The sequence below is a fragment of the Ixodes scapularis genome, unplaced genomic scaffold (genome assembly GCF_016920785.2).
Source record: "Ixodes scapularis isolate PalLabHiFi unplaced genomic scaffold, ASM1692078v2 PGA_scaffold6__148_contigs__length_123643588, whole genome shotgun sequence".
NCBI classification, from domain to species: domain Eukaryota; kingdom Metazoa; phylum Arthropoda; class Arachnida; order Ixodida; family Ixodidae; genus Ixodes; species Ixodes scapularis.
The window spans coordinates 17,709,201-17,737,002 of NW_024609881.1; the positions used below are offsets into that span (position 1 = coordinate 17,709,201).

The 27,802-nt window shown below is 49.4% G+C and overlaps 2 protein-coding genes across 2 annotated transcripts in view; both read left to right on the forward strand.

Annotated features, from left to right (window-relative positions):
* The first annotated feature begins 3,758 nt into the window (after positions 1 to 3,758).
* Positions 3,759 to 27,802, forward strand: part of LOC8023073 (receptor-type guanylate cyclase Gyc76C) — a 183,684-nt gene continuing 159,640 nt past the window's right edge. The window contains 2 exon segments of the mRNA XM_042294397.1: positions 3,759 to 3,779; positions 3,781 to 4,455. Of these exon segments, the coding sequence (XP_042150331.1) occupies positions 3,759 to 3,779; positions 3,781 to 4,455 (696 nt within the window).
* Positions 26,801 to 27,709, forward strand: LOC115331742 (pyridoxal kinase). The gene has a single exon (XM_040213153.3). It carries the CDS (start codon positions 26,801 to 26,803, stop codon positions 27,707 to 27,709), a length of 909 nt encoding a protein of 302 aa, XP_040069087.2.

A 27,802-nucleotide genomic window follows, 5' to 3' on the forward strand; every position in this document is an offset into this window, starting at 1 on the left:
AAATACTGCCTGGTTGCCGACGGCGGGGGCTTCTTGATGTTCCTGAATTGAGTAAGATCCTTAGATGGAACTCTTTTCCTTAGGTGAAAACCAAATTGTTTGACCTGTGTCATACTTGCTCCCCTCCAGGAGCAACTAAATATCGCTACTCCATCAAAGGTAACGAAAGGACGTCCCCCGTTCCTTTTCTCGAAAGGCAGCTAGGTCGTTACTTCGTTACAAACTAGATGCAAGTGGCGCGTTGCATGTAACACCTTACGTACAACTGAGTTAGCGCTCTACCGCCCCGCTAAATTAGGCGAGACGCCATCTTTGGTCAGTCGGCAACGCGGCTGGCGCCATTACTGGTCACGAAACCCCGTGACGAGCATCAGGTCATGTAACACCTTGTCGCGCGACACCACGGCCGGGCACCGTAACGCCACGCGAAGTCGCGCTTCGACGCATTTGCGACTGATGATACCATCGGGGTCGGTGCGCTCTCCGAACTTTTGGCTCCAACTTTGACGAGTCACTGCCAGCTTCAGAGATGCGAAGCTTGGCGAACAACGTAGGCACCTTCTCATCGCTCGCCAGCCAATCAGATTGCGGCATCGGCCTATAAGATCACCGAATGACCAATCACGACGCACAAGTGGAACTCTGCCGCACCTTGCGTGTCTTTATATGTTTGCAGGGGCGGATTTATAGGTCACGGCATAGCCTCCTCCATAGACGCTTTCAGGCAACTGTGCATGGGTGCCGCCATAACCGACCTTCAGTTTTTGTTTCCTCGTATTTCGTTCGCTTCCCTTCATCACTGCCACAGCAGAACAGGGTATTGCCACTTTAGGTACTACTGTGTCCTTCTCCCCAGCATAGGCCTTTGTGGAGGGTCGTCAACACCCGCTTCAGTGCCTCGGCATCTCGATAAGACAAGTGAAGGTCGGCAATGGCGGTTCAATTTGGCGCGTGTTTAAAGCATCTACACTCACACAGCCTGGCAGTTCGACAACGGTGCCATAGAGTGCCCGGCCGCTGATTTGTAGCGCGAGGATCTGGTAGCACAGCGCTACAAAGCGTCATTTCTCGGGGAACCTGGACGTCAGCGCATAGCTTTTGCAGCGGCGAGGACCCGAAACACACTGGTTCGCTCGGGAGAAGTGTGTTTCGGCATCTCGCCGCAGCGGGGCGCCAGTCACATGGCTCTCCACTCCTCCGTCACCTTTTCCATTTCGGCGGCCGCTTCTCGTGGTGATCTGTCAGGCTTGGAGTCTATTGCTTTAATCGCATTATTTTACACGCGTAACACCTAAAAGAAATACGAATCTTTGGCTTCGGCAAGGTCTGACGAACGGGACAGTGCGCATTATCGACTGAAAATAGAATTTGTTTGGGATGAATCAGTTCGATCGAATCGTGTCGACCGGACTCTGGCCTCTACACATAACCGTGCGAATGGTGCCCGCGTATATGTCCGCGACCGAAAACGCTGTGACGTCACTGCTGGCAGGTACATCGGCCGAGACTGTTAGCCCGAACTCGACTTGGGCGCCTTTTAAGATTTTTACCTAGTAAGGGTACTGACAGGCAGGCGTCAAGACTTACCACTCGGGTGAGTACCCTTACTGAGCGGTTTCCACCACTCTAGTAGTTTTGATGACAGCCATTCAAACCGCGTCGGTAGCTCGCTCGCGCTAACGGTGTCGCGCTGCGTATACCTGATTCGAGTCTATATAAGACACGACAGGGCCAAACTGTCGTGCCTCGACAACTCTCTTTGTTTGTTGGCTTGTTTTTTATCCGCACATGTTAAATGGGCAGTATATGCCTCCGTGAAGGTCAGTCATCAGTCTAGCTAAGCCCGACAGGCTTTCATTATAGAGCATGGCCACCAAGAATGGTGCGACGCCCTGCTGGCACTTTGCCCCATTGTGAGAGCCTGCGGCCTTTTGAGGGACGACAACGACCGCTGGACCTGACGACGTCCGGTGCCGCCCTAATCTGTGACCAAGGTCACTTGAGGCCTCAAAAAGTTTTCGCATTTTATATTCATTCATATTTGGGGGAGGGGGGGGCATTGATATGTTTTCTGAGATCGCTTATTTATGGTCATAATTCAATCTACGCCCTCTAGGCATTCTAAAAGAAGTAAAATAAAATATTTGATTGGGGGGGGGGGGGGGGGACACGCGTCGGATTTCCTTATTAAAAGCAGGATGAAAGATGGCGACACGTTCGTTCTACTGTGATTCGGCGCAGAAACTCGACGTTCACACATTTGCGTTGGAGCGTGATGCACTTCGTTGTAACCCCTTCTGTCCGCTTACGACCAAAGGACACGCCGACGCCACCTATCCGGCAACCCTGGAACAGCCGCGTTCTGGCGTATATTTTGCGCGTCCTGCTTTCGTCGTGTGCTTGAAATGAATCCGACGATATTATTTATAAGTGACCATTTCTCGGACTGTGCATGGATTTGATATCGCAGACGCTGCAATATTTTCGGTGTATTTATACGCGAATCGGAAGTATTTCAAGACTGCTTCCCAGATGGCCCCAGTGTGCCGGTAGCGACGAAGTCGGCCACACTCGGACGCCAGTGTGTGTACCAACCGTAAAGTGCGACTAGCGTTTCCCAGATTCACTGTAGCTAATAGCAAAAGAAAACAAAAGCCTCATTAGTTTCACACTCAAAACTTGAAATAGCATTTTCCATGAACCAGGTTTCTCTTCTGCCTACAATTTCTCCCAGCGACCAAACGTGACGTCGCGGTCGGGACTGATCGCTGCGTCCCTTTGTCTGGCTGTCCAATGAAAGGGTCACGTCTTTAGGGGATCCTTTTCGGGCCTTTTAATAGAAGTGTCGTTGTTGCAATTATTCAAATTGAAATGCACTTCCTTTCTTCCGTGCTTACGTATAAAGGGCGTGGGCAGAAGTGGGGCTTATCCCGTTCTCTCTGCACGGGCGCACAGATCGTAACGATAATACTAATAAAACACTTATGCGCTGCAAAGAAAAACTTTTAGCCTTTTTACTTTGGTGAAGAAGGAAGACCAGCGAAGCTGTACTATGGTGGGAATGTAGTAATGGCCGGCCGCCAGTCGACAAGCCAGGGTGGAAAGGCTCGAAAGGTTGCGCCATCTATGAGCGACGGCGGCAAGTGGACGACCGGCAAGCACAACACTCTGGACAGCTACCGCCATCTATGAGCGACGGCGGCAACCAGAGTTTTGTGTCGACATTTCTTTGCGGGGGACACGATCCTGGGGAAGCTAGCCCTAACAGCTCCGCTGTAAAAAAGGCAACGACAAAACGCGCCAATGTAGATAAAGGCTCGTCTTTTTACGGCGTAAACACGCCTTAAACGTCGTCCGCGGCTTAAACATAATCCAACCGACAGTCTGCAGACGCGGCCTGAGGCGTGTTCCTTCTATGACAGTTACATTAGTCATTTAAAGACTGTTGTCAGACATGCTGGAAGCATACATACGTATGAAGCAAACGTGCTTCCAACAAGCCTGAGGCGTGTGCGGAGATGTCGTAGTGTCGTTTGTATGATCTATGGCATATGTTGTATTAGCAGTGTAACTCCGGCTGAAGATACATGATGTTTAGTTGTTTTCTAAAATTATTTCGTAGTGATGGTAGGTTGTGGCCTAAACATCCTGGTCTCACGTGTCCTCACCCTCGTCCCTGTCTTGGTGCGCAGCCCGGGGCCCGGCCAGCGCAGCAGAGGCGGCGGCTCCCTCCCCACTGGCCGCCGCGTTGCGCAGCCATGGGCCGCAGCTCGGGCGGCGGGGGTACCAGTGGCGTCCGGTTCACTGGTGCCCCTCCTCCTGCTGCTCCTCACCGCTGTCCTGGTTCCCCACCACGCCCAGAGAGGAGAAGCGGCTGCCCAGGCGTCGCCATCGCCGCTAGTGTCACCGTCATCTTCGCCCGAACCTTCGCCAGCTGACCCAGGACCCGTTAGGTCATCTTCGTCGTCGCCACCATCATCGTCATCAGTGTCGTCGGTAGTGCCGGGAGTGTCTGTGCTAGACGATGCTAGTGTACCTGACGAGCAACGGGGACCCACCAGAGATATCCCACCGGCTAGTGTAGTGGGAGTAGCCGAGGGTCCCGGAGACTCTGGCGTCTCTCGCGGAGGCGGAGCTGCGAAAGCGGTTCCCCTCAAGCCACTTCGCGTGGGCTACCTGAGCAACGTGGGCGGCAAGGACAACATCAGGAGGCAGGGACTGGTGGTGTCCGGCGCCATGACGTACGCCATCCTGCAGGTGAACAACGACTCGAGCCTCTTGCCGGGCTACCATCTTGAGATGCTCTTCAACGACACCCGAGGGGAGATGCTTCACGGTACGAAGGCGGTCATAGAGAGCTGGAGGGACGGCGCCGTGGCCTTCTTCGGTCCCGAGGACTCCTGCTACGTGGAGGCGTCCGTGGCCGCTTCGCTGAACCTGCCCATGATCTCCTACGTGAGTAGCCGGCAACACCCTAGATTTTGGAAGGCGCCCGCAAGTGACATCTCGCGTCTGTCTTTGGGAATAGGCACGGTGCCGGAAGGCAGGGTCTTCACGACCGTGTCTGCAAGGTGACCCGGCCTGTTTGACTTCAATGATACTAGTAATAACGACGAAGCAGTAATAGATCGCTTATTCTCGATGAACGCATACCATGGTACCCGGTGAGCTAATGCAAGTTCCCTTGTGGTACGGAAACCCTAGTATAGTACACACCTGGGTTAGCTGGTAGTGCGTCTCGAAACAAAACATCGTTCTTTTCTTGTTTTTTTTTTTCTTTCGCGATGTTTTTATTTGAGATACTGAAACCCAGCCGGCCTGCGAAACATTAAAATGCCATAATCCGGGACGGACTACAAGTGTCTATTAAGTTGAACTTATATCTTACACTTTACAATAATAAAAAAAAAATGAAAGGAATAAAAGTAACTGTTTGCGCCTATTTGACTCAAGACAAGCATAATCATAAGCTTCGTGTCTGTTTCACTTTTTTTTCGGAGTCCAACATGCTCTTAGGGAGAGAGGTAAAACTACCTGGCACGTAAAATCTTCCTAGTTCTCTACCGTACTTTGTTAATACTTTTGGCGCTTCAAAGCGAGCTGTATGCGTCGGAATGTCCGAGGTGACAAGTGAGGAAGTTTGAGATTGCTACTCCAGAAACGTCTTAAAACAATCGTTTGAATGAACGAGCATGGAAGACTACTTTCGGCACTTCCCCCTTGTTCTGTTTGAGACAGTTCTTTGACGATTGCATCATATCAGAATTCATCCGCAATTGTTATTTCATATCTGAAAAGACTGTATATTCGGAACCCATATTTTTAACGTTTGGTTTAACAGGAGCTCTTGTATTATACAATTGACTACTATAAGCACACACCTGCGAGTTCCGTGGCGGGTCAAAATTAAATTCCACGCCTAGATACTTTACATTGTCAACATAATCAACAGGGGTAGTCACACGACGGCCAAACTGACGAATGCAAGAATAGCGACTTACAGTCGGTGACATGAGAAGAGGTCAGCGCGAGCTTCTCTCACCTCTTTTCACTTTAGCTGAGCGAACGCTAGTGAGGACATCGCCTCCTCTCCAAAGTGGAAACGGGTGGGAGGAGCTCCCCCAGGACTCTCAATCTATAAGGAAGCACACGGCACGCGTTTTTAAATAAAATTGTAAGACATTTTACTCGGACGGACCCTTGAGATATTGTCTGGTTGCGTTTTTGAGAAGGAAGGTTTATCTCCCATATGTAAATGGCATCTTAGTAGTCGACTGTACAGGCTTACCGACGTTGACGGCATAGCCAAACTGACGAAGTTTGCGATCAAATATTGCATTTGACATGTCATTGCCGAAGCATCGAAAGCTAACGAGAGAGAGAAAGAGAGAAAAAAGCGTTGTGGAACTCGGCATTCTAAAGCGACTTTCGAATATCGTGTGTGTCATATATGAACTGGTTGACATGATGAAGAACAGCGCACCAAGTCCTATTGTCCTCTCCTTTGTGAGCTGTTTTTCTTTTTTATTATGTGTCAATACGAACTTGTCCAACTCACCACAGTGCTAAACTGGTGGAGAACGTTCATTTATTCATTGAGTAGTATACTAACAATGAACCGCGGACGCCAACATGGTAAATTTTTTTTAAGAGAACGCCATGGCTAACGTTGTCTAATTCTTTTGACACATCGACGAAAAAGGCACTGGCAGAGTACTTTTTTTTTATTTCAAATGGATATTGCAAAATATTTCGAATTTTTCGAGCACTATAGTTGCGTTCCCCGCTTACTGACAGATCCGCATTGTTCGTCAGATGTGATTCCAGACTTATCATGAAATGGGCTCACGTTTTGGAACTGATGTTTGTTTTCTCTTAAGCCCGATTTTTGCATGGCAGAATCGAGATGAGTCAATAACTTCCACCTTTAAGTGTCATCTTAATCTTGAAATGGCTTTCGCAGCTTTTAGGTTATCTGTGATCTTTATTTTTGTCATCAAACAACTGAACAAGAGCGGAAGGACGTTTTTCAATGCATCAACATTTCGGCCAAGACTATTCAGTCTTATACCCCATTCACACGTCCGTAAAGGTACCTTTAGCCTTTAGCTAAGGGACCTTTATTCTCTGCGGCCAATCAATTAACGATCTTCCACGCGTGGCGTGTTCTCGCGACCCAAGAGGACGGGCTGATTCGCTGATAGCTAAGGGACTTATGTTAAAGGTACCTTTATGTTGACCGTGTGAATGGGGTACTATACCCCTGTCAGACGGGCACGTTAAATGACATTTAAGCAAAAATAACATTACAGCTCGACCAATCCGCGTGTTTTATACGCCACCCAGGGCTTGCACGCGCCACGTGCAGAACCAGGATCACGAGTTGATTCGCCGAGCGGTGAATGACATTTTATCAAAATGATATTTACTTTCCCGTCCGACAGGGGTATTACATTATGAACGCCAAGCGATCCGCTTGACGTAAAACTGAACAGAGGTTTCAGGTCCTCCTCTCACATTCTAGAAGGAACAGCTGATGCCACGCTTGGTTATGCGTAGTTCATCTAAAAAAGTAAAATGCATCGAACGCATCTGCAACCGAACAAATTTTTCCAACGTCGCATCTACTGGTGCTCATTTCTACGAAGAAGTCTCGAGCAAGGACCAAGTAATTTCTGCATAAGATCCTGCACGATGGAAGTGGCATCGAAAGTAGTTACTTTTATTTATTTGCCTGCCCGAATCATAGCACGTGCATGTGTACGCGTGCAAAGCAATTCAGTATTCAATTGCGCATTTCCGTGAGAGCTCCCGTATTTTCTCCACAATACATCTTGACATCAGTCGGCACACATATAACAGATCTGAATTCGACGAAATATATTCCCCACGACGTTTCTCAATAGGGAGTTTTAGTAGACCGTTTTCAAAGGCCCGCTACCGCTACAAGCGCGCGCTTCAGAGCATGCATCGAAGCGGCAGCGCGTGCTCCCGCTACGATTAGCGTGGCCTGAAAACACGATCTACTAAAACTCTCTATTGTGATATTTGTTTGGCCTGTTTGCTTTAAGAGTTTCAAAGAAGGTACTTCATCACAGTTTACATTCAGTAACAAATCTTTCCGGTACCAGTCCGTCAAATTTCTCGAGTCGCTCGTTCAATCGAAGTGATCGGGCGTAGTGTGACGAGCAACGAAATAATGATCCGCTATAGTCGCCAAGAGCGGGCAACTCCGGTCGAAAACGAAACCAAAATAAATGGCTGGTATCGCTTTAGTGGCACGAAATACGATCACAGCCGGCATATTACGTCAAAGAGAAGCCGCGTATTCCACCAAAACCGATTTTAAAGATGCGACCAGCTGCTCTTTAGAAGATGGCGAGTGGCTAGCTTTTAGTCAAGCAACACTTGGCGACGCATACCGCAGCACCACCGTGACTTCACGTCGCGACTAGATGGATGGATGCGAACGGCTGTACTTTTTATAACGGGCGGTAGCTTGCGCCACCTAGCCTATAAATTAAGTACCAAAGGTATGTTTTCCTTCCTTCGCAATTTGCTTAACCTCTGCAATTTCGTAACTATCACCAGGGTGGCCTTTGGGGGAACGGGCGATAAAAACACTAAAACATCACCCTTCGCCTCCTCCCCCGGCGAGGGAGTCGCCAATCTTCATATGGTCAAACCTAGTCGGCGTTACGCTTCCCGGCATCGGGCTTACTGGAAAAAGACAGGGTGGAGACTTTGGGACGGACCCACACTAGAGGGAGTACCAATTTTCCTCTCTCCCGCCTGTTCCGAGTTGTGTCAGTTAGTTGTGGCGGCCATACACGTGATGATCAGTGTTGCCATCCCTCTCTTTAGCATATAGTTTTGGCTTTGCCGTGGACGTCCGAAAAGTCACTTTGAGCGTCGATATTTATAAAACTATGAGGAAAAATTATACCTTGTAATTCAGGGACACTGATTGAGTTGAAAACAATCGTCACCCCAAATTTGAAAATAGTGACCGGAGTTGCCTTTTAAAGGGATAGCGAACCGAAATCTGGATTCCCCAAAACGCGCGGCAGAAGCGTGCAACGGGATGCTACAAACAACAAAACATCACTCATACAGCGATGTTTCGAACGGATGACCGTATTTTTCAAAAAAAAAAGAGGCGCATTTGACAGGAATGTTGACGTCATGTTTCTCCGAGAAGGAGAGGGAACGGCCTCGCGTCTTCTTCAACTCGCAGCCTTGAGGGAGCGAAGCGAAGAGAGGAGGAGCCTAGGTATCTTGACGTCACGCGCCTCGTCGGCCTGGTTCAATCTCGACTTCTTTTTCCAAAAATACGGCCGTCCATTTGAGATATCGCCTTACTAGTAGAGTTGTAGGGATTGTAGCGTCCCGCCTACATCTCCGGCATTGTTTTTTTGAAATACAAATTTCGGCTCACCACCTTTAAGAAACGTGGCAAGTGGCGAGCATCTTCTTATCTCTTCGCAGCCAGTAAATGCGGCTTCGGCTGATAAGAACACCAAAGTTCGCAAAGCAAGCAGCGTGACCGTTGTAGGCCTGCGGTTCTTGAGCTGTCCAAAACTTTTCTGATATTACCTCTAACCTGATTATAAACGTTGACGCCCGTAACACGATGTGATGATTATGTTCGTTATCACTCACCAACACCGGTCGTTTTGGCTAGGGAATCACGTTCACAAATCCTACGTTCGATAACATACTGAGAATGTCCAGACCATTGATCTTGAGGTTCTCAAAAAAATCTAGATTAAAAAAAAATCGCCTATTACGGAAATCGTTTCTACAGATGATGGCCCAAAAGAGTATAGATCTTTGTTCGTCCACGCGAAACGCCAGTTGTCCAAGGGGGCCTCGGAAACGCCATACGAGATCAGGAGCCAATATTGAGCTTTCTCGAAATCCAAAGAGACTAAAGGCCTGCTCACACGCGCCGAGAGAGCACAAAGTGAACTCTGCATCGGCGATAGTTTCAGCGCTGTCTCGGGCACTGAGTTGGCGCTGCACCCTGTGTTTAAGCGGGGAACGGTAAGCAGCGCGTGCTGGGTTAGCGCTGCGCTGTATGTGCTAACGGGGCTTTATCGAGTAAATTGCCTATGCCCTGTTGCACGTTAAGAAGCGGTAGAGGCGCTCTTGTGTTGTACACTGCAGGTCGGAAGGGTTCCGGGGCTTCCCGATAGGTGGTGCCGGAGTGTCCTCGCGTCGCGAGCGGTTATGCGCGGTTGCAACGCAGTCGGTCGCACTTCAAGCGTCTCTTGGCTGTCTAAAGCAGCCTCTGGCCGCCTCTTTCTTTTCCCTGTGTATCGAAGAAGGCCTAAAGACGGCCTCCCCAGCGGCCCCAGCGCGCGTAACGCGGGAGAACAATGCGAAGGAACCCCGAGAAGCGAGATAAGCTTGTGCCGGCCGAGACTCGCGTCGTCCACAAGTGGCCCCGCTTTACCTCCGCTATCTTGTCGTCGGCGGTCGTCTGGGGCCCCCGCCGCGCTCGGCGAATGGGCCCCGAGATAAGGCGCAGATAAATATAGTCTCGCGTCGCACTTGGGCTCGCTCGGGCGGGCGGCCGACCGACCGTCCGCCCAGCCGTCGTTCCCGACACCATTCTACGGACCCGATGGGACCGATCAAACGACGTCAAAAGCCCACCAACATGGTGTTCGGCCAACAACAACACGTTTCTCTACAAGCTCGTTTCGAGCTAATGGCTCGAGCTAATGGCGCTTCGAGCCATTAGCTCGAAGCGTCGTCTGCGTCGAGACTTAAGCGCCGTTCACACACTCGCAGCCGAGTAGGACCCAGAGGGACGGGACCGGCTTTTAAGCCCCTTGCGACGGCGTAGGACGTGCTCCGTAGCAGCGGATCCGGTCCTACGCCGTCAGAAGAGGCTTAAAAACCGGTCTTGTCTTTCTCGGTCCTTCTGGGTTGCAAGTGTTTGAACGGCGTTTTAAGCGCCGTTCACTCTTGCGACCGAGTAAGACCGAGAGAGACCAGACCGGTTTTTAAGCCTTTTGCGACTTCTTAGGACCGGATGCGCTGCAGCGGAGCTGGTCCTAAGAGATCGCAAGTGGCTTAAAAACCGGTCTGGTCTTACTCGGTCGCGAGAGCGTGAACGGGCCTTTAAGCCGAAGTAAAGCATACCGGAGGGAGCCATTATCTAAGCTACTGGTGATTAGACGTTTCGGTTGCTTCCTCTGCTATCTGTGAAGTCATGACCAGGCTTATCGACCGCTAGCGACAATTTTGAGGATGTTTGTAAAAGCACGGTGCAGGCTCGTGGTCACCGCGTTCTTAAAACCGACACCGTCAAAATAAGCGCTCTGTCGTTTTTTTTTCTTTAAATTTTTTTTTAGTAGTGAAAGTGGAATCATAGCCTGGACGTCAGCGCACAGCTTTTGCAGCGGCGAGGACCCGAAACACACTTGTTCGCTCGGGAGAGGTGTGTTTCGGCGTCTCGCCGCAGCGGGGCGCCAGTCATCTTTCTCTGCTCTCATCCGTTGTCTGCCGCTCCACATTTTCCTTTTCGGCGGCCGCTTCTTATGGTGATCTGCCACGTTTTGTCAGTATATAGGAGGTTGGGGTAGAATTCATCGTCCTAAAGACGTCATGCTAAAAGTGTTGCCAGCCGTGGTAGGTAAATCCCCTCTATCCTGGGAAAAGTGGCGCCATTCATTGTTGTAGAAATGCTCGAGGCACGTGCCGCGCGCCACTTCTGGGAAATTCATGGCGTCTCAAATTTAGCTCAGTGTTGCGCTGTGCCGCCATGATCTTCCCAAGGACTGCCCGTTGCACTTGCCTCGTGCATCGACGCACATTGCGCTACTGTTGAAAAATGAAGGGGGTTTAGTGGTAGGGCGACCACAGCGACGATTTTGGTCGTGCACGTTGCCAGTACGCCTCGAGAGTACAGACACTTCATTCGAGGATCGTTTTGTGGGCGCGGCCATTTTTTGTTCATCCTATTCTCTGTTTCCCTTTAAGTCAGACCGCAGCCGACGCTATAACTCTATTTAGCAAAAAAAAAAAAAAAAAATCATGATAATGGCGCATTTACTGCTCACGATTGGTGTCGGTCGGAGTGTAAAACTGAATATAGTGCGGAGGTGGTTCTTTGCCATGCTTATACATGATGTGAAAATGCGTTTCCCTGAGCTTTGGATAGCGTCAGAAAGTTCGGCAGATATCGTTTTGCTCCATCGCGACTTTTCTACCATTTCTGAAACGAGTTTTCCTGCGATTTCGCAGGAAGCTATACGCGTAACATGGCAGCAGTGATTCGAAGCAACCCGGTGGCCAAAGTGTCGGCGTCGTGAAGAGTGTTAGTAACTCCAGTATTTAGCGACGCTATACGGAACGCCCGTGGTCACTAAATAATTTACTCTACACGCATCGCAACTCCGTTCCCCGATGTCGTCTTCTGGGCGCCGATGCATGTTTTTCTCATATTGTTAATTCACCTCAAGAACCGAAGTAAAAGAAAGTCCCGCTCCTCAGTGAACATTACACAGATTTTCTCCATTTACGAGTAGGATTGAGATATGCGTACATCCATTTTAAACTAGCTGTACGTTACCCTGTCAAGGCGTGAGCGCTTCAAACGCCAGAAGCATCGTTTCTTGCCCCGACAACAAAGTCTTGTAAATGTAGCAGTTCTTCGGGCAGCGCACAAGCAACGTACCAGACTTGTTTTTCCCGCGATGTTACAACGAGCGAGAGCAGACGCCATTGGCGGTAGGTCGAAAATGCGACGTCCTGGCCTTCAGATATACGATGTGAGGAAGCTCTGGGGACATGGTTTTGCTCCGTCGCGGAGACCGCAGTGACATTTTCGAAGGAAGGAAACGCGTTTCTTGCCATATCCGATAAAGCTTCGGAGAATTGGCAACAATTATCTTAAGTATCCAGATACGGGGCCCGCATAGAACGCGACTCGGACCTGGGTTCAGAGAAAAACGAGGAGCCCGTGGCAACGTTTACTTGTTATCTAGTTAAGTAATTAACCTTCGACTCCAATACCTTGCCCGGAATCCCTGCGAGCGCGGGGAATATGTTAGCTTAGCTGCTTTAGAGCATGTACATATTTCCGTTAATATGTCAATACATAAAATGTCGAGCTCTTCCACTTGACGTGAAGACGGAGGATTAGCGAAGCGGTTATCTTCAGGATGCCTAGGACAATGCTTAGAGGACGACTTCAAGGACGACGGCCAGAGGACGACGTCGAAGACAACCTCAAAGACGACGTCTTGGACGACCTCAAGGACGACTTTGAGGATGACCTCGATGACGACGCCTAAAGAGCGACGCCTAGGACGACCTCAGGGACGACGCCTATGACTACCTCAAGGATGACGTCTTGGACGACCTCAAGGACGACTTCGAGGATGACCTCGATGACGACGCCTAAAGAACGACGCCTAGGACGACCTCAGGGACGACGCCTATGACTACCTCAAGGATGACGTCTTGGACGACCTCAAGGACGACTTCGAGGATGACCGTGATGACGACGCCTAAAGAACGACGCCTAGGACGACCTCAGGGACGACGCCTATGACTACCTCAAGGATGACGTCTTGGACGACCTCAAGGACGACTTCGAGAATGACCTCGATGACGACGCCTAAAGAACGACGCCTAGGACACCGATTCTTTTTCAATAAAAAGGAAAAGATAATGTAAACTACTCCAAATTATTTTCCGTTTTCGTTCGTGCGGCACTCGCACTCTCTTCGGGTTTTCCGGTTGTGCGGCTGCCCCTGCCTCGCCGGTTTCGTGAAGATGGCGTCTTACGCGGGAAGCTTTCTTTTCCTGCTCGGATATTTTCGAAGATTCGTTGTGTGAAGATCTCGCAAAAGTGCAAGCAGGTGATCGCCAACGTGTACGCGAGTTCAAGAACGTGTTTCCCGGAGACGTCGGTCCGTGAGGTCCTGGAGACTTTTGTTCAGGGCTAAAAAACAATCTCGGACTACTTTCAATTTATCCGAGTCATAAGCGGTCCAACTATAGACGCTTTGCAGCAGCTGTGCATGGGCGCCGCCATAACTGACCTTCAGTTTTTGTTTCCTCTTATTTCGTTTATTGCACTTCATCATTACCATAGCAGGCCAGGTTATTGCCACATTATATTCAACTGGGTTCTTTTGTAAAGCATCGGCCTTTGGAGAGGATCGGCAACTACTGTTTCAGTTGCTCGGCATCTCGGTAAGACAAGAGAAGGTCAGCAATGGCGGCTGTAATTTGGCACGTGTGTAAAGCGTCTATACGTAAGGTAGCAGTAGCACAAGACTAACAAACCGCAACCTGTCTTTCGATATCAAAACGTGTTCCATTTCTCTACTTGGGGAGGTGGTCGTATGACCGGGAGGGAGGCGTGGAAGTGAAAGGGGGGGGGGGGGGAAGTAGGGGAGGGGGCCGCGAGCCGCACTTTAACACGCGGAGAGCCGCATGCGGCTCGCGAGCCGCAGCTTGGCCACCCCTGGTCTATATAATAGAAACGTGCTTCGAAGATCTTCGGGGCGTGTCCGCGGATGTTCTCCGGTGCACACCGTGTCCTTCGAATGATGTAGGAGCAGTGCGACTCCAGCTTCAGAAACCCTGCAGATGCCGGACTTCCGGAATGAGCGTCGAACTTCCGGTGGCTTCGCTCGGCTCGTTAGTGGGCATCATTCTTTTACCAAATCGCTTTGGACAGCAAACATATCGGTATCGCAATGGCCGTGTAGTCGTCTCCACGTAATCTAATATGTAACGAGCCCCCTTCGCGGGTATGCTTAATGAATACGAAAAATAAGATCGGGTAATCGTCAATCTATTTACTTACACTATCTCAAGTTACTGCGTGCTCGCGGGACTATATTCGCTGACAGGATGAGAACGATATGGTGTCTCTTTTCGTTTCGATGCCTCCAAACTGGCGGTGGTTGCCTTCCGCCGTGCGTTGGCTGCGCTTGCACGTTCGATGCCTACCAGTCGCCGAAGCGTTAACGAAAGTAAGAAGCTCGCGCTGGAGGAGGTACGACCGAAGAACCTCCCTGCAGTTCTCATCCTGTCAGTGGCTGTAGAGGCTATTACTATGGTGCCTGGAACGCGTTTCCAACTTGTGTGTTTACCGCGTCCCAAAACGTGCTCCCTGGATTTCCGCCTTGTGACGTCATAGGAGTGTCATGCTGTCGCCGGCCGCGACCCTGGCGACCTCGCAGCAGCGGTGGGGGACGTGGCAGACGCCTGTTCTGCTGCATGTCACTCTCCAGGTTGACAGACCACGAAAGTTTTAACTTTGAATAGCTATGGCCGGGTTGCTATAGAGTCGGCGTCTTAGCTTATATACCAATGTTCCCATAGTCCGTTGCAACTCAAGAAGAGTTGATAATAATTAATCTCCCTCAAAGCGTGCGAATATTTTAAGTTGAGGATAGCACATACTCTAGAGGCATTAGTTCAAAGGCAGAACTACACTTTTTCACATTGGCAATTGTTTCGCGTCGCGAAAAGCTCCAGTCGTACGCGCCGAACAGCGCTGACGATGGGGCTGACAGGAGCGCGCTCCTAGGGCGCTAAAGCCCCTTGATAAAAGCGTTTTTTACAAGTACTGCCAACCATTGTTGTGGAAGCGCGCGAGACACGTGCCATGAGCGGGTGCTCCGCCGCCATTCGCTTCCAAGGCCCGCTCATTTCAGTGCTGCGCCGCCATTTGCTTCCAAGGGCCGCTCGAGACATGGGCCTCGTTCACTCGCGCATTTGACGCTACTTGCAAGACAAGCGCAAACACATCGAGGGGCTTTACTAGGGCGCAGAACAGCAGCGCCACGGTGTCGTCTACGCGCAAAATCTTCACAAAGCGGCCGCCGCTCTTGCCACTATAACTTTCTAGAACACTATAGCGAAGACGCTAAGAGCGTGAGCCAAGAGACGCCGTTTCACGCTTGCCTAAGTAAAAAAAAAAAAAAAAAAAAAAAAAGAAACGTCGTTTTTGTTAGATTATTTGACGTCACCATTCAGAGGTAAGAGACGCGTACAATAGCAGTGCATGGTGGCATAAATCTCACACGTTTGATTGTCTTGCGGCGTTGAATCTAGCCGATTTCGGACGTCCGAAGGTCTTTTTCCCTTCTTCAACGCCACACACAAAAAAAGAAAGAAAAAAAAAAAAAAAAAAAAAAAAGCCCAGCCAACATACCATAAGTAGTGCGAGGCCCAATCAGGGTGAGCTTGTACTACCCAAAATGAGGGTGCCACAGTTTGTTCAAAGCTTCAGCGCGGGAGGCCTATAAGCATTAAGTTTTGCGCAAACGTCGGCGGAAAAAGAGCATCGTCCGAAAATGGTTCTTCTTCGTTGCCCGCGGAGGCGTTGACACTGCGGTGGTGCCAGGAACGCTATCTGCCTAAAGCCCCTCTATCCTGGGAAAAGTGGCGCCATTCATTGTTGGGGAAACGCTCGAGACACGTGCCGTGCGCCACTTCTGGGAAGAACATGGCGTCTGAAATCTAGCTCATGGCGAATTCCACTGGTCGTTTTGGAGCGCGCCGGGATCGACTTTTCTGGAGCGAGCCTATTTAACTGGGCGATCGGGATCGAGACCGACGTGTTTCACTGGTCGTTTTGGATTATCTCCCACTCCAGATCTCGATCTGGATCCGAGAAAAGTCGCTCCCACGATTTCGGCGGATTCAACCGGAAGCCAGCCAGGTCAGCCCTCGGCGCACAGACGTGACTTCCTTTCTCGTGGGGTATCTCGCCTGATCTCGCTCATCTCGCCTCAGAAGAAGAAGCATGTCGCGGGCTGGGCTCCTAGATTGTCTCGACATCAGAAGAATTCGTAATGGCCGCTTGCTTACCCCTTGGCTCTACAGCCGGTTCGTTTTCCAAGAAGGAGAAGAGAAGGTATTTGCCGCGCTACGGGCATTCCGGCAATCTTTACTAGAAGCGCCTGAGCCATTCCTGCCGCTCGTGCGTCCAACACGTGTTAGCGCCGCGATTGCGAAAACGTCTTCGAAATGACCGCGGCGACCGCGGAAAGGGGATTCCCGGGCAGTTGAATGACGGGAAGGCATCCCCCGATCAGGAGCAGTGGTCATGTTCCACTGGGGATCCGTAGGCGACGCGACCCCGTTCGGATCGTGTGCTCCAGTCCGGATCTGGTCAACTGATCCCGGCGCGCTCCAAAACGCCCAGTGGAATTCGCCATCAGTGCTGTGTGTAAGTAGCCTCCACTATACTCACAATGCCTGGCAGTTTGACGACGGAGCCATAGAGTGCTCGGTCGCAGATTTGGAGCGCGAGGATCTGGTAGCACAGAGCATTTCTCGGGGAGTCTGGTATTCAGCGCACAGCTTTTACAGTGGCGAGGACCCGAAACATGGTTTTCAAACCCGATTGGAAAGGAGCGGTAGCCCGATGAACGCGAGAAGCAGCGAGAAGCACGAGCGGACATTCCGTCGCTCGGGACAAGTGTGTATCGGCGTCTCGCCGCAGCGGGGCGTCTGTTACATGACTCTTGTCTCCCGCTCTACCTTTTCACTTTCGGCAACCGCGTCTCGTGGCGATTCTGCCAGGCTTTTTCAGCATCGAGGAGGCTTATGCTTTGACATACCACTGCGCTCGTGCGCTAGCTTCGGCGGCGCTTTCTTTCACACAGCCCGACGTTATTAGCAATCTAGTAACGTTGACACAGCCTTAGGTGGGACGCTGCCTCGACGACAGCCACTCGCGTTCTCTCGCACGTTTTGGTGGGAGGTCTAGCGCCAGCCGCCAGGATCGTGACATCCGTCAGCACGACGCGCCGGCCTCTGTGACGTCATTTGTTGTCACTTCAGGATTCCTTTTGATGTATGGGCGGGTCGCTAAACACACACACAACCGTCGAAGACGTCTTTCAGGCACCGTTTCACCGCCTGAGAAAAGACCCCTCCGCGCTGCCAAGTGGAAGATTATTTCGGCTCGTTTACTCGGAACACACACAGTCAGCGTTCGTGCCGGAATCGTGGGAAAAAACAACAACAAGAAACCTAAACTTTCCAACGCGATGAAAGCGGCACAGCTTTGGCGCGTCGATTATGCGGGCGACGTTCGTCCGCTTCGCGGGCCCTGGCACGGGAAGTAAATCGCACGTCGGGTTGTTTACGTTAGGAGAGCTTCCAGCTGGATTGGCGGTTATAAATGCGTCGAGTTGGGCGACTGCTCGACACCTTGAGTGTTACCTAAAGAAGCGCAAAAAATACAAGGACGAGGAAGTAAACACACAGGAGCGCCTTGAGTGACCCTGAGTGTTAGTCGGGTCCAATGGCTTCTTGCCGCGAAAACGAGAGAGAACCATAAAAGAATGTCAAGCTGACTCCGACGTAGGCCCACAAAGTGCCTCTCGCCGGAATTCTCAGGTGGCCCCCGCTGTCGTTTATACTCGGGGTTCTCCGCATCGGAGGCTCATTTTTTATTCGAAATCGGAGGGTCCTTTTATTCTTTTGTTCCGGATTCGGTGTCTTCCAGTGTCCATCTGTTTGTGTCGGAAACAACGATTACCTCCGGATGCGAGCTAAACAAAGATGTTTTCTTTTTGGTTATCTTGTTTCATGATCATTTACACCAAGATAATTAGACATTATGCTCATTATAATTTTTGACGATAGATGTTTTTTTTTTTAATGATGGTTGCGCATAAGAATTGCGTTAGTGCAAACTAGAGTCAGTGCAAACTATTGCACCCAGTGCGGACTATCTAAGCAGAATATTCCTGTTTTCGTTCGAAATTTGTCCTTGTGTGGTGTGTCCGCAAAATACGTCCGAAGCAGAGATGGCAAAATTACTTTTGAAAAGTAATTAAATTACATTGCTAATTACTTTCCTAAAAACTGCAAAAATGCAATTAAATTACCATTACAAATTACTGCAGACTAAAAGTAATGACATAACATTACAATTACTTCTTAGAAGCAATGAAATTACTGAGATATTAGTTTTGAATACCTTGAGGCAGTATTTCCTGCTCATTTTATTTACCGTATATGTATCGGAACTCAGACCCTCCTGTTTACACCGCAACAGTCTTATGCTCCTCAAAGTGAACCATGCTGAACAGTCGTTTTGCTGGCGCACACGACATAAGTGTTAAACATGATGAATAGCTTTTTTAGATGTCACTCAAAGACAGTCGACTCACCGGTTTCGCTGTTCATTCAACAATTAAAGTCTGTTAATACTGCAGATTGGGCGAGTTCGTAAAGTCCTTACGAAAAGGGTGATATGTTTATCTCTTTCTTATTTAAACGAAGTTATAGTCCATATCAGTCTCTTAAGTCGGGTCATGGGGGTTCGTTCTTACAGGGAATCGTCACGAGAAAACGTTTCGTTTCCGCCTTGGACGCAGTATAATCCTATCTTCCCAAACGCAATAGTTCACGTATTCCCGGTCATTCCTCTCAAGAAGTATTGTTCCGAAACACCCGAAGAGCCCAACTTTTTGCGCATTGTCACACAAAGGGGCTCGATAATGGCTGAGCGGAAGCGTCAACAGTCGAGAAAAGGAATGGCGCGAGCTTGCTAGACTGCGTACTTCTCAACAAGCGGGTGGCAATATTAGCATGGAGGCTTATTCCCGAATAAACTTCCCAAGGGAAGGCAGCGAAGCATACCGCGAGCAGCACCTGCTTTGCTGGAGGACGCACGAAACGTTCTGAGGCCTTGACAAGGCATTTGTAATTAACTATATATTACGGTCGTTTGTTTATCACAGTGGTCGAAGTGTACGGTACGACCTTGCTTGACGAGATAGCAAGAAGGCTGGGGATCTGTTTGTCCTGTCCTCTCAGGTCTTAAAATGTGTTCACCTCACTGCTGATGTGCCCTTCGCTTTGTACCCTATAAGCCGTTCATCCGTAAGCTGGCAGTGCGGTGGAAGCTACGTGCTCGTTGGAACAGTCGCACGCCCATCGTTCGCCACGTAACCACGCTCTCGTTCATACCCACGCGCAGAGAAAAGGGGGTTGGGGTGTCAGGTGATTAAAGGAAGGAGTTTGATTGGTTCTGGTGAACTGACAGCTCCTACCGCACTGTCAGCTTAGGCATGAACGAAGTATAGCATCGCCGTTATGACGTACGCCGTGAATCTGTATATTGCCTGGATTTCGTAAGCCCTGGCCCGTGGTATTCCAGCGATGTCTATCTACAGGTAAGCTTATCCCCCTCGCCTTCCCAGCCCGCCTTCGTGCGTCCGTCCAGTTCTTTGTGCGAGGATTTGAGCGCGGATGACCGTCGTTTATTTTCTTCTGATGTCTCGTTTACAACATTCCTCCATGCAAATTATTTTGGTTCTTGTTTTTTTAAAGCTTGCAAACGAACTTCCTAATTTGGTACAAAAGTGATTTCAAAGTAATGAGTAGTTTTTGTCGAAATTACTGCCTCAAAATAATTCATTACATTACTAAATTGCCAGCTTAAACAAGTAATTCATTACATTACTCATTACCACAAAAAGTAATTTAATTACTGTAATTTCCTTACAGTAATGTCATTACTGCCATCTCTGGTCCAAAGACCCGATGCCAGTAAGACTCAAGACGCCGGAACTCCCGCGTCTTGGGCTTCTGTCCTCACTTGTGGCTTTTAAGCGGGTGTGCTTGTGTCCGGTGTATTTCGCCGCTTAGTGTAGAAACTTCGCTTTTAATCGACGCAATAACTTAACTGAGTGGCGCCAGCCAGGCGGCGACGAAAGCATGTAGTGACTCTACAAGGAATTTGGGTTTGACCGTTGAGGTGTCGGGGGGGGGGGGGGGGGGGGGGGTCACGTTGACAGCTCGCTGATCATCGGGTAAGAGTGTACCACGTGACAATGGGCACATTTGAAGTGATTGGTCCGTCTCTGGAGGGAAATGAGGCCCACGAGTCTAGAAAAGGGGTGCCGAGAGGATTCTCAGGGGATTCGGCTTTTGAGATCAGGGAGATTCGGCTCTTGAGACTGGGGGACTAAAGTATGGGTTTTAACTTTGGGAGTTTCGTAATGTAAATTACTGTTGACTTGTTGTTGTTGTTGTGTTTTAAAATACCACACTGGCCATTATAAACCTACCAATGTCCTAATGTGTCCAGCGGGATCGAACAACTTTTAGTATTTTTTCTCATTCGACTTCCCGGGGGACTTTCATCGGGCGAACACCATCATCGGTCGTCACCATCCTGACCGGCCTCCTCCCCTCGGAAAGTTGACTAGCCCTTTTCAAACTGTCAGGCAAATGTCAGTTCTATCCAATGACATTGGAGCGATCGGCCAATCAGCACGAGACACTCCGGGCGTAGCGGATTCCAGGCGCGACAGATCTTGAGCTGATTCGCTTATCACACAAATGGTAATCGATGGAATCGGCAGTTAATGGCCCGTCCGACAAATCTATTAGGCCTCTTCGAACAGTCCCGTTTTCTTACGTTTCGCTGCTAGGCTGCAAGCTCGAGTTGTTCACTGAAGAATGCATGTCGGCTGCATGAACTCTTGAAAAGCGGGAGCAACTGCCACATAAAAAGCTACGAGCTCGAGATTCTCGCATTCAAGAAAATATCACCATTTAAAGACAAGTTTTTGCTCAGAGTGTTGTAATACAAAACGCCAGGAAAGCAAGAACTGTCAAATTAACTGATTGTTTTTCTAGAGATATGTTGAATTTGTTGAAATCCTGAGTGAATTGAGGAACGGGAACAACAGTGGTACTTGCAATCTTACTCTATTAAAATTGCCAGCACGTTGCCGGGGCGGTGTCATTTTATTTCTTGTCAACCAAATCGAACGATTTCACCGGCAACATTGTGAGTTTACGAAAAGCATGAAGCGAAAGCACGAGGTCTCTTATCTTTAATACCCCCCCCCCCCCCCCCCGTCTTACGTTGACCCTCGACCTTTCCGGTGTGGGCTATCTGACCCCCACACTCAAATGAGTTTGAGACCACTGCGTTACTTACAGGTTACCGAAATATTCGTGTGTATCGAATGTTCGTGTATATTGAATGTTCGTGTATATCGAATGTCGCGTGCCAGGCTATCTGCTTGAACAGGTACCCGCGCTTAATATGAAGCACAGATGTCTCGGAGGCTTGTGGCATAAGCAGACGTAAGCTTTCGTAACGTAGGAAAACGGATGCCTTCACGATGGACGGCAGCGAACGCCACCACAGCCAATCCAGCACCGTGAACGGGTCTCGTGACTGTACACACAGCACCCGTTGCTGCGCCCTTCCTGAAGTTCACGTGACAGCCACATGGCAGGGGATTGTTTTGTACAAAATAACGATGGTTTGTCTGTAGGCTTGCACTCATTTAACATGTGAAAACACACATAAACGGGCGAAAAGGAATGCGTCATATATTCTTATTTTTAACAAGATAGGTGCACAGATTTGCAGTATATAGTTATTGGAATATCTAGCGCACACCAATTTCGAGCTCGTGGAGCGAAAGCTCGCGCTGCAGAACCCAGGGATTTTTTTATTTATTTATTGATTCTTTGGAAGGGAGGATGGCACAAGGCCGCTGTAGGGGTAAAGGGGTTGAGGGAGGGGGGGGGGGGGGGGGGGGGTACTGGGTTCAATCCTCACCAGTGCTGCGGAGTTGCCACTCCGGAGTTGGAATGATTCCGGAATCATTCCGCATTTTCGTGACCCCGGAATGGAATGGGAATGGAATGGCGGCAACGGTCAGGGGAATGGAATGGGAATGGGATTAGATGCCTTTTGTCCGAAATGGAATGGGAATGAAATGGGGCACGGTTCTTTATTTCATTTTATTTATTTATTTATTTTTATTTATTTATTTATTTATTTTTTTTTTTGGGGGGGGGGGGGGGGGTTACGTTCAGCTGAACAAAGCCAGTCAGCGAGTCACTTGCTCAGAAAAACAAATATGCGCGGGAAACTGCTAGCAATGCAAAATACAAGCGTCAGAGCAAAGGCGAAGGGGGGGAGGGAGTGGCGGTGGCGTCTTTCACGGACCCGCAGACGACGGGCTTCACTGGTGTTACACGAGAGCGAAACAAGGTAGCAAGCACCAAGCAAAAGAAACGAAGGAAGCGGCAACGCAAGAAACCGCCATATACTGCTCCTCATCGTGCTTCTTTTTTTTTTTTTTTTTTTTGCGATGCATGGAGAATGCACGCGCGCGTACAGACCCGATCCGATAACTTAATCAAAAGTTATAAGTGATTTTCTGAAAATTTCAATGGGAAAATGGCGGACGACTGAGTTTTCAAACATATGGGGCTCACCAGAAACCGAAAACGGGCAAAAATGGGCTCGATTTTCCCATTGAAATTTTCAGAAAATCACTTATAACTTTTGATAAAGTTATCGGATCGGGTTGAAACCTTGGCATCTGGCTGTGACCTCTAGCGCTACCTTTGGGCGGAGAATGAGCGTTCGGCGATGCCTAGTTAATTTTTTGCGGTAAAAAAGACGGTGTAAGTTTTCTTTTGTGACACCCTGTGTATGTTTTACATTCAAGTGGGTTTGGGTTAAAGCAAGGTAGCAAATGCCCGCTCTTTTTTTTTTTTTTTCGTTTACTTTAGTCTTTGCATACCTTGTTTCACCTTGCGATGTACCGCTGCGGACACTTTGAGTCAGCCTAGGCAATCCAGCACCGTGAGTTTAATAAAATCAGTGCTTTTTTGAGGCATTTAGCTTTTTTTTTTTCAATTGTTTATATGCGTTTGACAATGTCAGCTTTATGCTGCTTATGCCGGAAACATTGCACAATGTCGCTGTCAAGTGCCAATTTTTAAGGATAGGAATTAGAGGAACGGAATGGAACGATTCAACCATTCCAGGAGTGGGAAGGGGCCCAGTGTCCCCAATCCTATAAAAGTTAAAAGGAATTGAATTATCGAAAACACTAATTCTCGGAATGGAATTGGAATGGAATGGGGGGTGCCCATTCCGCAACACTGATCCCCACCCCTGCCCATTTCGATCTGGATGAGCATCGTGCCGGCGTGCGGTCGTGTGTCAGTACTGCGTGGTGCGCGTTAAAGACCCCAGGCTAGCGGTTGTACTGCACTGGCTGAATTGCTCACCTACTGCTGGGAGGCAATTTGCCTGCTAGGTAGACTAAGTTCTAGGCTGTATAAACATACAATTCTTTTTTACTACAATAAAGTAGCCGCAGTTAGTTCGTTGAAATGCTGCGTACGCAAAGTGCGACGCCCTAAACTGCTTCGGCTACCTGAAGCACCCCCTGTTTTAAGGCTCTCGAATAAGAAACGGAGTACGCATCGAATTCGTTTTAGGTTCGTTCGATTTTCTTTGTCTCGTTAACTTACAAATATATAGTGTCGCTTTTAGGTCATACGAAGCGCCACCGTCGGCCTGAGCGTATATTAGATCAGCCCCACAATTCCCCGCGTTGCAATCTGGGATTGCCGCGAGGCCTTCTGGGAATTTCCGGTCTGTGGTCGCGTCGGCTCATTCGAAGCTCCCTATCCACCCTCGTTGCATAATCGGGAGTTGCAGATTCAATTTACCCGAGGGGACCGCTTACGAACGACGTTGTCGCCTGCATCCCGTCTCTCATTCGCCTACTTCCAGTTGGGAATCCAGTTTGCGAAAGGGAAATTGGGGATTTTGGGAATCGAGTTGATGATTCGGTCCCGAGCTATTTTCTCCATTCTGTTTCGAACGTTCACTTTGACTTTATGGATTGGCTTCGGCTCTTTATGGATTGCTAAAAAACGGTAGGCGGGCAGCATTGACTCGGCGCAGAACTTGAAACGAAGGGAGCAGATGCGTTCGTGATGGATGGAGAGCTCTCTTCTGGAAAAACGGGGTTTTAGCCGCTGCCCGCTGGGAACGAACCCTTCCTGAACCAATTTAAGATGGCGGCCCGTTTTAGGCCGGCTTACTCGAGTTTATTCGTCGCTTTTTGTGTTTTTAAACTCTTCCGATGTTCACTTTGGAGAGTGCTTTTTTTTGGCGGTAGTAGAATCCTCTTCCGAGGAGGCTTAAAACGGAAGATGAATCGCCTTCTTCTAATCTGTGTGCCGTACGGTAAACCTCCAGAAGGCAGGAGCACTTTATACCGCATCGGACCCCACGGGTCATCCGAGCCAGTCCAGCGCTGTGTCACACGTCGCTGCGCCTGTCCCGAAGATCACGTGACCAGTCACGCATTATTTGATTGGCTCAGATTTCTCGTGGCCTTCGCTGTGGTCCATTGTAAGGTGGAGTGGAGTGGAGCCAATAGCGGGAGTTCGTCGCAGTAAACTCTTTCCTTTGCAGAAGTGCACGGTAATCAAATAACTAAATTACTTGTAATCGATTACTTTTCGAATGAAGTAATTGTGTAATCATTTGAAAACATTGATTAGAAAGTAATCGGAAAAATAGTCCCATTACTTTTGGAAGTACTAACATTACTTATTATTTTTCCCTTCCCTTTTTAATGGCCTCCTTTGTGTGCAAGTTCCCTCGCGAGGAATCCCCGACGCGTTCTTTTGGCAACGTGCAACGACCCAAAGCGTCGCTGTGATTCGCCTACGGCGATTGGTCAAGCACATTATTTCTGCTCTTGCTCACGGAAATGCCAGACTCTTATTCCGACGGTGTTGATTTTGGAGTGGGACTTCCAAGGGTGCCCTTTACGCACCGTTCAACTTGCCACTTGGTACTGATAATCGTGGTCGTGACCGCTACGAATAGCAGTTATGAGATGGCGCCACCAAAACATCTCCTCGCCAGTAGGTAAAAACGTTCCTTTTAATTTTGTGATAAAAGAAAAAAAAAAGTTTTGGTGGAAGAGTCTTTTCATTCTACCATTTGCGTGCACGATGTTGATATTCCGGCGAGTTATTCTATTTCTTTTCGGGAGCGTAACTGGCTTGAAAGTTGATTTTATTACTTCGAGTCACTGTTTCCTCCGCTACGAAACTGACCCCCTGTGTAACCGCTTTTCAAACGGCCGTGAAGTGCCCAGATTTGTCCCACAAGTGGTCCCACATGTATTTGTTTTTGTTAATATTGTAATGTTTTTTTTTTCTTTTACATTTTATTGTAGGATGGTTTTGTTTGAAATCAAGCACGCGTGCCGGGCTGGGTATTTTCATTTGCCTCATAGAAATATATGTTGTAGTCCTATTTCTTTAAATAATAGGGAGTATTCACTGGCGGCCATAGCTGTGTGCGCGAATGCTGAGCAGCGCGTGCTGATGGCGAGCTTCCACAGTTTTTTTGCAACGTGCATTCCGCACCATCAAGAGTGGCGGTCTTAGCAGACTAGTGATGTGAGCTCGTTCCGAGCATGCGCTCTAAACAGCACTCATAAATATGACGTCCAGTGAATACTCCCGATATGTTCCGCCATTTGTTACAATAGATAAGTAAAAAAATACACTCACAATATTGTTTTTTTACACATCTGTAATTTGGGGCTTATTTTTTAGTTTAAATGAAACTACTTTGGCGTGTGTTACGCCAGAAATAAAAATTCCAGACAGTCGTGCCCTTCGATGTTTTGGTGACATTTTTGGCTTGTGTCTTAGGATTGATCACAACATTACTTACTAAATACTATACACCTGCAGTCCTATACTTCTGCTACGACATGATACGGCATTGGAGGGAGGGAGGGAGGGAGAGAGGAGAGGAGAGGAGGAGACCAGACGATTAGTTGGGCGCCTTCGTATTGCCGCGGTGAGTTAAAGTTGTTCGTGTGCTTGTCAACTTTATGTATTTTAGTATACAATGAAGGATGCCCGTGTTTTCCTGCGAAGTATGCTAGAAGCGATCTCGGCAAAGACCTTACGGGTAATATTTTACTCTTTTTCCCCTTTCTTTGGGGGGGGGGGGGGGGGGGGAGGGGGGTTACCTGTTAAAGGCGAATCTGCATTTCAAAACGTGATCAAGTGCTACTGAATTTTCGGGGGGCTTGGGACCAGTCAAGCTGTTTGTAAACTGCTTTTTCCCCCTCGTCTTCCATAACATCGTGTTTATATTGTGTTTGTTAGTAAATAAGGACACATAATATATATTAAGGCGTCGCCAGCGTTTTGGGCGCATCGGGGCCACTCACTGGGCCCCCCGATGTCCGCGTCTTTGTCCCGCCGTTCTGAAGCGACCGTAATGCATGAGAGCTGCTCCTCTCGATTATTATTAACTCTATGGTTCCAAGATCCTGCATGATTTTCATTGGCACGAGGTCACGCGCGTTCGGTTCGTTGCATCGAAAGAAGAAGCAAGGCTCGCGCCTCCTCGTGCGCATCTTCTGTTTGGACTTGAGCCATTCGATTCGTGGGCCAAGGCAGGCCCCGTCCAGCCTCGTCGAAGATGATCTCCATCCAGGACTGCCGCATCCTGTCCATCCAGAGCCACGTGGTGTCTGGCTACGTGGGCAACAAGTGCATCACCTTCCCGCTCCAGATCCTCGGCTTCGACGTGGACACTCTGGACACCGTCCAGTTCTCCAACCACACGGGCTACCCGGTCTGGAAGGGCCAGATAGCAGACACCGAAGACCTGGACGCCATCTTGGCCAACCTGGACACGAGCGTGTACACGCACGTCATGACAGGGTACGTGCCGTCGCTGAGCGTTCTCGAGCGCATCCGGGACCTCGTTATCGAGATGAAGAGGGCCAACCCGGAGCTGGTGTACATCTGCGACCCTGTGATGGGTGACTGCAGCTTCCTGTACGTGCCCGCAGACCTGGTGAATGTTTACAAGAACGACCTGGTACCCATCGCCGACATCGTGACGCCTAACCAGTTCGAGAGCGAGCTGCTGACGGGAGTGACCATCAAGGATGAAAACTTGGCCCTGGACGCCATGGAAGCCATGCACGTCATGGGCGCCACGTCGGTTGTCATCACGTCCACGACGGTGGACGGTAACACGGGCTCTCTTGTGGTTTTCGCCAGCAAGAGGACCGGAGACCGGATGACGTCGCTGAGGGTGGAGGTGCCCCGGATCGACGCCCAGTTCAGCGGTACCGGGGACCTCTTTGCAGCGGTCCTGGTAGGCTGGATGACCAAGTCGAACAACAACCTGCGCGTATCCGTCGAGAAGACGGTGTCCACGATCCAGGCGGTGCTCAAGAAGACCTTCCGCCACGCGCAGAACATGCACGTCGAGCCCGAGCTCAAGTACCGGAGTCACGAACTCGAGCTGAGGCTGGTGCAGAGCAAGGACGAGATTGAGGAGCCGCCACAGAACTTCAAGTCCGTCGCGCTCACCTGAACGCGGGGACACGATCAATAAACGCCGGGCACCTAAGCCACCCCGACTCGCTCTGCCTACTCACTCGCGCACCATTCTTTCAACCCCACGCCA

Bases quoted from the DNA above. Each gene is read 5' to 3' on its own strand.
- LOC115331742 (XM_040213153.3), top strand. From the start codon at position 26,801: ATGATCTCCATCCAGGACTGCCGCATCCTGTCCATCCAGAGCCACGTG.